This window comes from Kockiozyma suomiensis, assembly GCF_038497685.1.
Source record: "Kockiozyma suomiensis strain NRRL Y-17356 unplaced genomic scaffold V2V93scaffold_24, whole genome shotgun sequence".
NCBI lineage: Eukaryota > Fungi > Ascomycota > Lipomycetes > Lipomycetales > Lipomycetaceae > Kockiozyma > Kockiozyma suomiensis.
The window spans coordinates 49336-62092 of record NW_027117687.1 but is presented as its reverse complement, the minus strand read 5'-3'; the positions used below and the strand labels follow the sequence as shown (position 1 = coordinate 62092).

General features: G+C 44.1%; 4 protein-coding genes across 4 annotated transcripts; 3 read left to right on the top strand and 1 right to left on the bottom strand.

Moving 5' to 3' along the window:
• Positions 1-2064: 2064 nt before the first annotated feature.
• On the bottom strand, positions 2065-5055 carry V2V93DRAFT_144819 (OPT oligopeptide transporter protein-domain-containing protein). Its single transcript, XM_066906854.1, has 3 exons — positions 4850-5055; positions 4083-4784; positions 2065-4020 (listed from the first exon to the last, which is right to left on the bottom strand). The coding sequence occupies exons 2-3, from the start codon at positions 4782-4784 to the stop codon at positions 2134-2136; spliced, it is 2589 nt and encodes an 862-aa protein (XP_066762866.1). The 5' UTR covers positions 4850-5055; the 3' UTR covers positions 2065-2133.
• Positions 5056-6933: 1878 nt separating this feature from the next.
• V2V93DRAFT_377017 (uncharacterized protein) lies at positions 6934-7727 on the top strand. The gene is made up of 2 exons (XM_066911892.1): positions 6934-7122; positions 7184-7727. The coding sequence occupies exons 1-2, from the start codon at positions 7061-7063 to the stop codon at positions 7638-7640; spliced, it is 519 nt and encodes a 172-aa protein (XP_066762865.1). The 5' UTR covers positions 6934-7060; the 3' UTR covers positions 7641-7727.
• A 463-nt stretch (positions 7728-8190) lies between these two features.
• On the top strand, positions 8191-10127 carry V2V93DRAFT_393115 (Alpha/Beta hydrolase protein; the record flags this gene model as incomplete). The annotated part of the gene is made up of 3 exons (XM_066912493.1): positions 8191-8635; positions 8688-9328; positions 9429-10127. 3 exons carry the CDS (start codon positions 8191-8193, stop codon positions 10125-10127), a joined length of 1785 nt encoding a protein of 594 aa, XP_066762864.1.
• A 297-nt stretch (positions 10128-10424) lies between these two features.
• On the top strand, positions 10425-12525 carry V2V93DRAFT_144684 (general substrate transporter). The gene is made up of 2 exons (XM_066906853.1): positions 10425-10727; positions 10794-12525. The coding sequence occupies exons 1-2, from the start codon at positions 10721-10723 to the stop codon at positions 12470-12472; spliced, it is 1686 nt and encodes a 561-aa protein (XP_066762863.1). The 5' UTR covers positions 10425-10720; the 3' UTR covers positions 12473-12525.
• Positions 12526-12757: the final 232 nt, after the last annotated feature.

The window sequence follows — 12757 nt, the reverse complement described above, 5'->3', positions numbered from 1 at the left end:
TAAACCCTACTAAACCCTACTAAACCCTACTAAACCCTACTAAACCCTACTAAACCCTACTAAACCCTACTAAACCCTACTAAACCCTACTAAAAGCGCATGCTCTCCGAGTTGTCGTCTTTATGCAATCTGTTAGCTGCTCTATAAACTGTCCTGCCTTCTTTCTCATCTTTGTTCTGTCTTCTCTTCTTCTACACAGTCTACAGGATACTCTCACTCCTGCTCTCAGTCAGCTAAACACAATTATATAACAAGTAGCTGTTTTAACGCTTATGTTAACAATGAATCAGGAATTGAATCTAATCGTCATATTATGTTTCTCTCAGTTAACATTACTCTTATATGTGCTGTCACTGCACAAGAAATTATCGGGGTTAGAATACCGAATCTCGAATTTGTCGACAATAGTACGAAGATTATGAATGGTGTTCCATATGCACGTGCCTAGCAATGGTACTATGATAAATATTTATAAATACGATGATGGCTATTATGGTGAATTCCCGATCGTCAGTCAGAAGACGAACGGACTTTCGAACTGTCTAAGAGGCCTAACTGGGTTAACCTGCAAGCTTGGGGTTTAGTAGCAGTTGTATCCGGCGCGGCACTGACATTAGGGTCGATAATTTATACTGTGTGGTGGAATCATTGGCAGTCGCATTCGCACTATAAAAGCTGTGGGACGTGGGATTACCTTCACAAGAATTCGGCGGGAGAATGAGAATATTACATCATATATGAGTACTCCTCTGGTGCATGTTCTACAACCCTGATGACTGCTCAGTATGAAGAAGCTGCAAAGACGGCTAAGAAATTATTCGATAAGAAAGCAGTCGGAAGGTGCTATTTAATCTAGAATAAAGGTTCTTGGGCTGGAGCAGTGGGATTCTCGAGGAGTGTATATACATTCCAAAATCAATTTCATGGAACGACACTGGGCTTCATCGGGCAATAGTGTACAGGATAGATACAAACGTGGGGGACGGTGGTTTTGTGCATCTTGTATATGCTGCTTGTCAGTGGAAGAACCAGACGTAGCAAATCTGATAAGAGTTGTTATCCATTTTTGATGAGATCGCTTGATAGGGGTTTGTTGTTTTGATTGTTATTGTTGTTAGTTATTAGCACATAGATAGGGGTACATGCTCAATATATAGAAAAAAATAAAATTCCAGAATATTTTATAATCATCCAATGTGATTTCTCTTGACAATCATCTGTCGACGAACGGCGATATCACTGTCCACCACGTCGACACCACTGTTGTTGAGAGTGACAGAAGTGTTTGTAGAGAAAATCTCTCTTGTTTTACTTGAGAGTCCAACACACCCCTTGATCAAGATATGCGATATTTCTACGATTACCAATGCGCATTAGTTTCAGGTTCCAACTTCTCCTGCTAGACGAGGTTTTTCTCCGCATTTACGCGCCAATTTTCAGAACAAAACCCAAATAAATATAAAATTCTCTCTACCTATTGGGCGCTAGTTTATCCGATAGTACGCTTCGCGTTTGTTATTTGGAACGTGGTATACTAATACATGTATTGTTGTGTATCTAATTAAAGAAACTGACTTTTTCGTTTGAAAATCCGAAGTTGGTGGCATCGCGTTCAACTTTTGATGCGCCTTCAGCGAGCCGGAGCTTTGTGCAGTCGATTAAATAAATAAAGAAAAATGCAGAGAAAAACTTTTCTTTGAAAATTTAATGTCTACTTTTCGAAATTTCATTTTATCTTGTAAGCTTGTCTGTAGAAGTCATTGCATCCTAGACTCCCGCAAGCAGAGGCAAAATCAGTCGGAAAATTTCGCGTCTCGAGCAGCTTCGTACTATAGAAACGGCAGTTTTCGCGGGGCTAAACGAATCAGCCATCGCGCAGCACCAAACCTTAAACTGTCTAAATTCCCATCGCACTCTCGCCAAATAAAATGGCTAGCGACTTCTCTCTCGTGCGCTAGGGGGGAAGGGGGCCCCATTGACAGTGAAATGCTCTGAGACCCTGTCCAGTCCCCCCTGCCCCCCTGCCCACCTACTAAACCTTACTAAAATTTCCATAAATCGATAGAAGTGGTCAATTAGCTATCTTCCTAGGCTACACTACACTAAAAATGCACGAAACATTCAAGTCACCTTCTAACCCCACGTACTTGGCCCAAAGTAACCAGACTCTGGAACAGGTAGCTTAGCAGCAGAAGCAGCTCCATCGATTCCTGCACTGCTCACTCTATTGCCCCACCACGATAACGACGTTCCGGTATACTGCAAGGTTAAAAAGATAAACATTCCGCCAAATGCCAGGCCAGCGGAAAGTCCAGAGGTAAGCACGTAGTTATACTTTGTCCACCAAGTCTCATAACGTCGCTTTATCCAGAAATTGAAAAAAAAGCCGGCAATCAACCCTGGCGTATACTCTGACAGGTTATATGCCTGTCCCCATTTCGACAAGCCATTCAGGAGAAGCACGGGATGAATATATAGCATCGCGCGAGGAAACTTTAGCTTCAGCAGCCAGAACGGGAAGACGGCAACAAAGCAGATCAAGAACGTGTACTTCACAACAGGATATAAATCATTAAACATCCTGCGGGGTCCGACTATACCGTACAAAATTCCTTCCGAATACAAACTTCGGGGATAAGCGCAAGTGAAATGATCTGGTTGCGTCAAGCTGCAGAAGTTATTGATAGAATCGATCGTAAAATTGAGAATAGCAACCGTCATAAATGACTGCACCACCACTGCCAGCATCTGCACGCGGAACATTGCACGCGGAGGCAGCTTGACGTAATGACCCATTTTCAAATCTGATACAAAGCTCTCGGTCTGCTGATCCATATCCCACCCGAACTGGCGAAGGATCATATTGGCAATTCCATTACCTGGAAGCATATATCCAATGATGATGAAGATCAAGTTTGCAAAGCCAAGTTCATACCCTGTCACTGATGCAATGATCGCACTAGGGATTAACATCACAGTACACACAATAATGACAATGATCAGCGCCCATACTGGAGTGTTAGTCGGATAGCCAGCACAAGCCGCAACTGCGCACGCAAAAGATAAAACAAGAACTAGCAGATACCACCAGTCAGGTACTTCAGGATACTTTGCCATCATTCGCGTGTGAGGGTCAGAATAAGACTCGAAGTTAGAGCGGCCCCGATAACGAATCTGGTTATAGAAATCCTTGCAAGCACCCCACAGCATCTTGTACTCAGTAAGCAGAATGTACGCCAATGCAAGCGTATGGATACCGAGAGCAGCACCGTTGGTAAGTATGTATCCAGCAGAGGTGAACGGAGGCGAATATGCCTTGTATCCTTCCTCATAAAACTTATTGTTAATTGCAACTCTAGTTGCATTGTATTTTGTCCCAGTGTTGTCCCATACTGAATTGCTGTTGATCGGCAGATATGCTGTATTGCTGTAGTTGGTCCAGTACATTGCAAGAACAATGAACGCGCCCATAAGAACTCCGATATAATTATTTAGTATTGAGAAGAACGGGACAACCAGAGGCTTGGTGTAGTTTATAATAGACCAATCAAAAGTAGTAATAGGATTAAAACCCAAGCCAAGATAGGATCCACAAATCACAGCCAAATTGAAATTGTTAGGCGCAATCCAGGTGATCCAGTTAAAGTAGCTCAATGCTTTGAAGATATATCCTGGGAAAAAATACCAGAAAAATGAGGCACACATAACCCACATGAAGAAGCGGTATTTGGAAATTTTCCATCCATTAATAGAGACCCGCTTCTCTGAAATAAGTAGTGCTCTATTCAGGGCCAGTGTCGGCAGAACAGTTGGCCAGACTGCCTTTACGGGATAGATAACAAACCGACGGACTATTCCAGCAACCCCGAACCCGAGAAAAAGAGTCGCAAGATTGAGCAGCATCATAAATCCAAAGCGTACGTACTCCAGACTGAAAAACATCGGCATGCGCAGAACCAGAAGCGCCGAGCCTACGGGAGCAGCAGCACTAGCGACATTAACCATAAGTGTTGCAAGCATCTGATGAAGTTTGTAAACTGCTTCTTCGGGTTCAAAAAATATTAATACGACTAATTTCTTACCTGCTCTTTATGAGACCACGGACCGGGATTCAAGCTGTAGTAATGTCCATAAAATGTAAATCCTCGATCAGGAAGGACTCGTGCAAGAAACTTTCCGCAAAAATACAGAAGAATCTGACACGCTTGTGATGTAATCGACAAAGCGGGCTGACGTTGAGAGAAAAACTGGTTGATGAAAGAGCCAAGGGCAACCCAGCAGATTCCAAGAAAGTACATGCGAATCGTTTCAATCTCGGCGGCAGGTTCGTCAAAGGGATCGCATACGGCTCTGACTTCTGGATATGGAGAATGATACTTAATCAACGCAGCCTCAATTTTGATGTCAAGCTCGTAAGCATCTCGATCTCCGCCTTGATAATGCTCGGCACCTTTAAGCAAAGCAATAATTCGATCCATGTCCACTGCGGGGAAGTTCTCATCGCGCAAATGATCCTTCACAGTAGCTTTAAGAATCTCGATACCCTCTTCCACAGGGAGAACTGCCATCCTGTCAAAAAGGAACTCTGCGCCCTTGTCGAATACACCTTCTTCATCCCCATTATGATGTACAGCGGTCAGTCGATGGATAATCTTGGCCCTTTCTTCGCCATCGACATAGAGAGCCTCAGTCTGTACCTCTTTCTCGTAATTGTCTTCTGCACTGTTAACCGTCGCAACGCTGACTTGGGCAGCCTTCTTCTCTTCAAAATCTGCGTCAGACATCTAAAATTAATCAGCAGTTAGCAGGAGTCCTGGTCTTCTAAAAGCGAAGCCGGCGATAAGCGCACCTTATTGATGAAGCTAGACAGTTGGGATTCGAAGATGCTATATAAAGATAGCGTACAAGAGTAGGCCTGCTCGCGCAAGTCGAGGCTAGTACAGCATTATATAACTAGCTAGCCAGCTGCCAGAAAAAGAGAGATTACAGAAGTTAGTGTCGGTGAGTCAGGTTGATCCGACAAACGAGTTATATGATACGAATAAGTTTACTGTCCCCCCCCCCCCCCCCCTCCCTTTTTTCCTTTCTCTAGGCTTTGGCTTCTGCACGTTGTATTATTTTCCACAAGCCCAAAAAAAGCTAATCGTAACGCATTCTTGAATATTCAATGTTTGGTATAGTGAGTGGAGAAACAAAACCAAATATTCGTCGCGCAGTTAACAGATAGGGACATCGATTATCTAAGATAAAGTTCCGTATCGCTTGCGGCTTGCGCTATCGCACGAACAGCAACCTGCAAAGACTGGGTTACTACCGTTAGCCAGAGGCCGAGGCTATGTAAGCAATTGCCCTGACCGTTCTAATTAAACGAGTCCACCTTAACACACTGTCTCACTCTTATCAGCACGAGAATGAGTTATCGAGCGAAACGCGGGATAAGATCCGGAAATTATGCTAGATCCTTTTTGAAAGTTTCGTCGTTCCTCGCCAGATTGGATCAAGATCGTCTCTTCAATTTCAAGGGTGCGCTATAGGTAATACAATAAGCAGATTAGAACAGGCTCGTGCGAGTATATGTCTTGTAATAGACATGGCGTCGTCAAATTGGTGACCGAGCAGAGTCCAAGCAGAGTCCCGTGCACCGAGCGCATCACGAACGCCTACCACTCGTTTCGAGCTTACGGCTATCTACCGTGGCCATATGCATACATATTATTTTCTCAGTTATTAGAACTCAAATCCTAATTAAATAATTAGTCCTAATTATCAAACCCGCTAGTAATAAGTTCTTACTCAGACTTTGAGTATTGCTAAATATATACAAGTACGCATAATAATAAGAGTTGAAGCCATGTAGTCAAAGAAGGGACGATGCCGAACTCCTCAGAAAATTGGTTAGTAAAAATACCATGCTCTCCAGAGACGTGGAAACAGTAAGCCGGGCCAGCAGCGACATCGGTGCTGACAGTCTTGTTGCCAGTATCACGATAGAACGTCTAAGTGCTTCCCTACTCCACAAGGGAGAGCCAACTTGTGCGAGAGATTTTCTAGTGAGTATCAACGCAGAGAACACTAATTCCAGGGACAGTTGGGATAGAGCGGAGGACTCAATAAAGGCCCTTGCACTCACACTGAGGGTCAAAAGAGTGTGAGCAAAGGCTGTGAAATGACCACGTATGAACGAAAGTGAGGAGAGTACGAAGATATCGACAATAAATTCTGGTTACATCTGCAAATATTGTGAGCATCGCTTAGTGAATGCTGATTACCGATTGCTAGCGAGCATTTTTATATTTTCAAATCACTCGATGACACGACTTTTGGGTTATGCGCCAGGTCTTATTACTGGTTTTATCTTCAAGAAGTACATCAAGTACATCAAGAGCCACGATAGACAAATTATTATTGCGCTCAGGTTTGTCTTCCGGTGGTGATTTGGTAGAATGAATGTCTTGACGCTATAATACACTGATAGGTCTCTGAAAAGCGGGGAAACGAAAGTGTATGCTACCGGTACGGATGATGGTACGACAGGCACATCGTTGATATTATCCTCGTAAGGTTTTGGATTGGAATTGGTGAATTGGAAGTGGAGTCTTATACTTGTTATTATAAACTGATGGATTTATACATAACTTGCGGATAGAATTTGAAATTTTTGGGTTGCTACCAAAGAAGTTAGCCGTTTAAGATTAGGAATGTAATTCGATTACACTTTGATCCATAGCATGTTGTCTTATTCTTCTATCTCAAAGGTAAAACACAGCTGAACAACATATTCCTGGCTTTGTTTGTTGCAAGTATTTTATATTTATAGCGTGAACATGTCATGCACTGCATTGCGATAGCCCTTCGAGTAAGCGCATTGGCGTTCGTAGCGAAAGACGCTCTGGGCCCGGTGAGTTAGGCCTAATATTCCGGCTCAATTTCTAATGGTGCGATCTCAACTTCTTGTTAATTGATCTCCTATTTACAAGTTATATTCAATCATTTCTCCTTTCCAACCGAATCAGTCTTTCTCTTGTTGTCGTATTCTCATTGTTAATATATTTTTATAAAGATGTCTGCGATGTCTACCTTGTCGACCGGTGCGCCATACCATATATTTGCGTACTCGATCTTGTGAGTGTGATAATTGTTGATCAATTCAGTTTTATAAAACTTACAGGCTCTTGTAACATAGATTTGGATCAACTGTCTATCAGTCATTTTTTGTTGGTATCACCTCTTTCCGAGCTTTGCCTCGCCAGCATTTTGCTGCTCTCCAGCGCAAGATCTTCCCTCCGTACTTTGCAATGCAAGCCATTATCCCAGCCTTTTTGGCTCTGACGTCACCGTTTCCCATCCTCTCGGATAAGAGCTCTCTTTATATTTTGGCTTTTACTTCAGTCACTGCTCTTATCAATTTGCTGTCCATCGGACCTATGACTGTCAAGCTTATGACCGACCGAAAAGCGCAGGAGACTAAGGAGGGAAAGAAATACTATGACGCTGACGTGAGTGCTGAAATGAAGGTATTAAACAAGAAGTTTGGAATGATCCATGGCATTTCTACTTTAGTCAATTTGGGCACTTTGTTTGCTATTGGCGCATATGGTGTAACTCTTGCGGCAGCGTTGACTAAGGGTTTTGCTGTCTAAACGCCAGAGCTTGTTCAGTCTGTAGTTAGATCGAGTATAAGTATCATATATCTCTACGTGCAATGTAACAATCCTTGGTAATCTTTACGAATTTGTAGTTCATTTATTTCCTTTCTAGTGCTACTTGATCAGCGCGCGATTCATCCTATTACGTTTTGTAGCAAATCATTCAGCGTTTTCTCATGGTTGACAAGACTAAGGTGTATTTCCTGCTTCTTTTCGTCGCCATTTCCTAGACAATTAACGGCTGTACTCATCGGGAGCGACAGATCATTACTCTTTGCGAATTGACCTAGACTGATAACAGAACTTTGCAGATTAGAAAATCCACGTGCGGCTTACATCCTCTATAAACCCGTTCGTTATCATCACTCTAAGACTGCAGTCCTCAGTTGTAAATCGGGCACGCAAATCTCAAATTAAACGTCGAAGTACTGGTTAGCAAATTGGAAAAAAATTGACAATGGCTAGTGAGGAGACTTCAGGAGATATACCGAAAGCTGATGCGTCATTATTACTACCGAACTCTCCGACAGCATCAAGCGTTGATATGCCAACAGTTTTGCAAGGCGAGAACGATGCATATGCTGTGTCTCCTCGATATGAATACAATCATCCGACCTTGGGTCGGATTACTGGTGTACAGAGTGCCGATGGCCGTACTGTGCAGCTGCGTGCTATTCCATTCGCTACTGTGAGTGATAGGTTTCGGCAATCAGTTTTGAAAGAGACATATGCGGATGACGAGCGTGACTTCACTGAATTTGGGTCTTCGTGTCCTCAGGCTTATAATGCAATGTTTATAGATGGAATTGCTTACGGTGGGCGCCGACTTCCGCCTACTGTGCCGATATTTGATGAATTCAAGTGTTTGAATTTAACAATGACCGTACCTACCTGCGTATTAGAAGGCACAAAAAAAAATGTCCCTGCAATGGTGTGGATTCATGGCGGAGCGCTTAAATCCGGAGGAGGTGCCAATTACGGTCTAGAAGGTAGAAACAAGTCTGCTGAAATTGCAAGTACTACACTAACACTACATGTCAGATGCCACAAAGTTGGTTGAGATGTCGATCGACACCGACCAGCCCGTCATTATTGCGAACATCAACTACCGTCTCGGAGCTTTTGGCTTTTTAATTTCTCACGAGCTTGTTGAGAGTGCAAAGAAGGATGGTGAGGCCCCAGGAAATTACGGCATTTGGGACGTGATTCACGGATTCCAGTGGCTACAAAAGTTTCTGCCTGGCTTTAACGGCGATAGCAACAATGTCACTGCATTTGGAGAAAGTGCTGGTGCAATTATCCTATCTTATTTGACAATCAGCGACTGGGCGCGCGAAGATAGTAGAGAGGCCCTTTTCAAGAGAGCGATACTTCAAAGTGGTGATGCGTCAGTGATGCCTGCACATACCGTAGATGAAGAACAGCCTGCGTTCGAGACCTTATACAGAGCTAATGTTTCAAAATTTGTGTTGCCAATTCAAAGCTGGAATGGTGACCGTGTTGCTGCTCTGAGGAAGGTTGATGCTTCTGCTATAGTCGATACTGAGGTACCGTTCATGCTGCTGTCGCCTTTCTTAGACGGTATCTTGTTTAAGCAGAAATATTCGCTGGACGATGTGTGCCGTCGTACATATCAGTGTAGGTGGTTAGAATCAGTTCTGATTGGTGATTGTGGCTTTGAGGTAAGTTTGATGTGTTAATTTTATTCTGCTGTGTAAGCAATGATTGGGTGGAGCCTTTAGGCTGTTCGGCGTACGATCGCTAATATGCAAAACCACTTAGGGGAGCCTATTCTACAGGTTGTATGACTCTGTCCTGGCACGGATTCCGAACCCGAACTACATCATTTACCACCAATTAAATGGTATGTTCGGGACCAAGGTGGCGGCCAAGTTGAGCGAACTTCTACGCTTTTACAAGCTGGACCATTTTGCCGATCTACCGGTGAGCAAGGTGGCTACCGTTGTTTCAGGAATTGTAAATTATGTGCGGACGCGGTTTGTAGCGGCAGCTCTTCATTCGGTTGAGCAGAGACAGAGCATGTGCGATTTTGTAGGTGCGGTCTACTTCCACTCACACACGTACAAACTAGCGCGATGGGAACAATATGGCAAGAAGGACAGAGACTTTCCTGCCTACTATTACCACTTTGACAAAACAAATCCATTTCCAGTGGAAAATTTTCACAACCGATCCCATCACTACATAGATGTTATATACCTATTTCAAAATGCAATGGAGCGAATAGCAAAGCTGCAAAGCGTCGATGGCGTCGATGTTGAGATTGAGCGCAAAACTGGGGCAAGCCTGGGACTAAAGTGGATACAATATGGCAACGGCTGTGAACCCTGGCCTCGTGATCGTGTGGGTGTGCTGGGGGGAGCGGGTTCAGCGGGCAAGTGGCGCGTGCTGAGCGACGCCGAAGATGTGGCAATCAATGGCCGAAAGATAGATGCTTGGCGAATGCTTACGGACGTGTAACACAGTAATCCAGGGTTCACAGCGAACTGACAGGTCTGCTGAGAACAAAGAAATCGTGGGTTTTCGTAAGGTTTAGAAGGGTTGAATGTTAGCCGGCTAGTCTGGCTATACTCTTGTCTTTCATTGCAGGCGCGGCTGTTCATCTGTCGATCTTCAGTCTGGCGCGCATTTGAGTTTATCGCATGGCGTAGTCTTCAGCGATGCTTCGGCAATGCCTCTCTTATTTTCTATTGTCTCCACTCTCTGACTCCTCCCTCTAATGGCATCTCGCTCCACGTCCCGCTTGCTTTTTGAGAACAGTACATGATTTATCCAAATACTATATTTTGTTCTTTATTTTCCTCATTGGTTCATGGATGGTTACGTGGTGATCGTGAGATAGATGTATTCTGCCAAGACTTTTCTTGGCTGGGGCGCTCGGAACGGAAAATCAAACACGGAAAGTCACACACCAGCTGATATCTACGGATAAATATCGCATTCCGGGTGAATAGACCGGCAAAGGTTAACACGATGGTGGGGCCCCGCGTCTCCGCATTTGTCTCCGCATTTTCGGGCTCTCCACAACCTATATATAAAAGCACAGACGAATTATGTTCAGTATTTCTCTCTATTAACTCATTTTTATTTTCTCCCTCAAATCATCTAACATGGCTCCAACTGCTGGCGGTAACGCCCTCCCAAGTGCTATCTCCGACCGTCATCAGCGTCTGGCTGGCCCTCAAGGTATCAGAGGCATCGTCGCCAATGGCCAGATTTTTGCAATTGCCGTCTTCGCCTCCTTGGGTGGTCTGGTTTACGGCTACAATCAAGGGATGTTTGGTCAGATTCTCAACATGTCTTCCTTCGCAAAGACTGTTCACCCAGAGTCAATCAGCAATCCCACTGCACGTGGTCTGCTCACCGCTATTTTAGAATTGGGTGCCTGGGTCGGCGCACTTTCGAACGGCTACATTGCTGACAAGCTTGGCCGTAAATTATGCGTTGATGTTGCCGTATTTGTCTTTGTAATCGGTGTCATTGTTCAGGCTTGCGCAACGGCGCCATCTTATATCCTTGGTGGGCGCTTCATCACCGGTCTTGGTGTCGGTTCTCTTTCTATGGTTGTGCCACTTTATAACGCAGAACTTGCACCGGCTGAGATTCGTGGCGCCTTGGTTTCACTACAGCAGCTTTCAATCACTGCCGGAATTATGATTTCTTACTGGATTGGTTATGGAACCAATTTCATTGGCGGTACCGGAGACGGACAGTCTAAAGCTGCTTGGTTGATCCCAATCTGCATTCAAATTGCGCCTGCCTTGATCCTTGGAGTTGGAATCAACTTTATGCCTCAGTCTCCGCGTTGGCTTATGTCTGTTGGTCGCGAGGAGGAATGCTTGCAAACGATTTCTCGTATCCGCAGAGTTGATACTGAGAACGAGCTAGTTGCTCTTGAATTTTTGGAAATCAAGGCACAGCATATCTTTGATCAGGAGACCTCTCAAAGACTGTTCCCGGAATATCAAAATCACACATTCAAGTCAGACTTTATGCTTGGCTTTCATGCGTATGCCCGTCTCTTCACTAACCGTGCCTTGTTTAAGCGTACTCTTGTGTCAATCCTTATTATGATGTTCCAACAGTGGACCGGAATCAATGCCATTCTGTATTATGCGCCATTTATTTTCCAGGATCTTGGTTTAACCGGCAACACTGTTTCCCTTCTCGCATCTGGCGTGGTTGGAGTTGTCATGTTTTTGGCCACTATACCGGCTGTGCTGTACATTGACAATCTTGGACGAAAGCCGGTTCTCATTTGCGGTGCAATTGGTATGGCAATCTGCCATTTTGTCATTGCTGGAATTTCGGCTTCATTCGATGGCTCCTGGGACCAGCATTCCGCTGCCGGATGGGTGGCAGTCGTCTTTGTCTGGATTTTTGTAGTTCACTTTGGTTACTCTTGGGGTCCTGGAGCTTGGGTTGTTATCGCTGAAATTTTCCCACTCGGTGTCCGTGCTAAGGGTATCTCTATTGGCGCTTCTTCGAATTGGTTGAACAACTTCGCAGTCGGAATGGCTACTTCAGATATGCTTGCTTCAATGAAGTATGGAACTTACGTTTTCTTCGGTCTTATTACTTCGATTGGCGCAGCTTATATTTATTTCCTTGTTCCGGAGACCAAGGGTCGCACTTTGGAAGAGATGGATGAGCTTTTTAACGACACTACCGGTCAAGGACAGAAGGATCTTGAGCAAATGGACAAGATCTGGCATGAATTGGGAATGTTCAATGACGTTTTGCCGAACGTAAGCCATATTATTAACTCGCATGAAAAGGGCTCTATTGTTCTCGCCGAAGTCTGATTTTACTGTATAATGCTGTATTTTGTTTGTACGCTTGATCTTGATATGCCTTGAGTAATGATAAATATTACTGAAAATATTTTTATAATTATCGTAAAAATCTCATTCACAGCTGTTGTCGGCTGATGGTTATTGCAGACATCCGTAGGAACTGTCGTAAGGGCCTAGACTCGAGAACGTTATTCAAGTGTTGAATTTTGAAACGACGAAAGTTTCTATCGGAAGCAAATCTTAAAGTTTCGGCCTAAAGCTCGCTAAGCGCTCATGTAGCTGGATGATGTCCTA

Coding starts and splice junctions, on each gene's coding strand:
- V2V93DRAFT_144819 (XM_066906854.1), bottom strand. CDS start 4,784: ATGTCTGACGCAGATTTTGAAGAGAAGAAGGCTGCCCAAGTCAGCGTT. Junction 4,021..4,082: donor CGTGGTCTCATAAAGAGCAG/GTAAGAAATTAG, acceptor AAACTTCATCAG/ATGCTTGCAACACTTATGGT.
- V2V93DRAFT_377017 (XM_066911892.1), top strand. CDS start 7,061: ATGTCTGCGATGTCTACCTTGTCGACCGGTGCGCCATACCATATATTT. Junction 7,123..7,183: donor ATATTTGCGTACTCGATCTT/GTGAGTGTGATA, acceptor CTTGTAACATAG/ATTTGGATCAACTGTCTATC.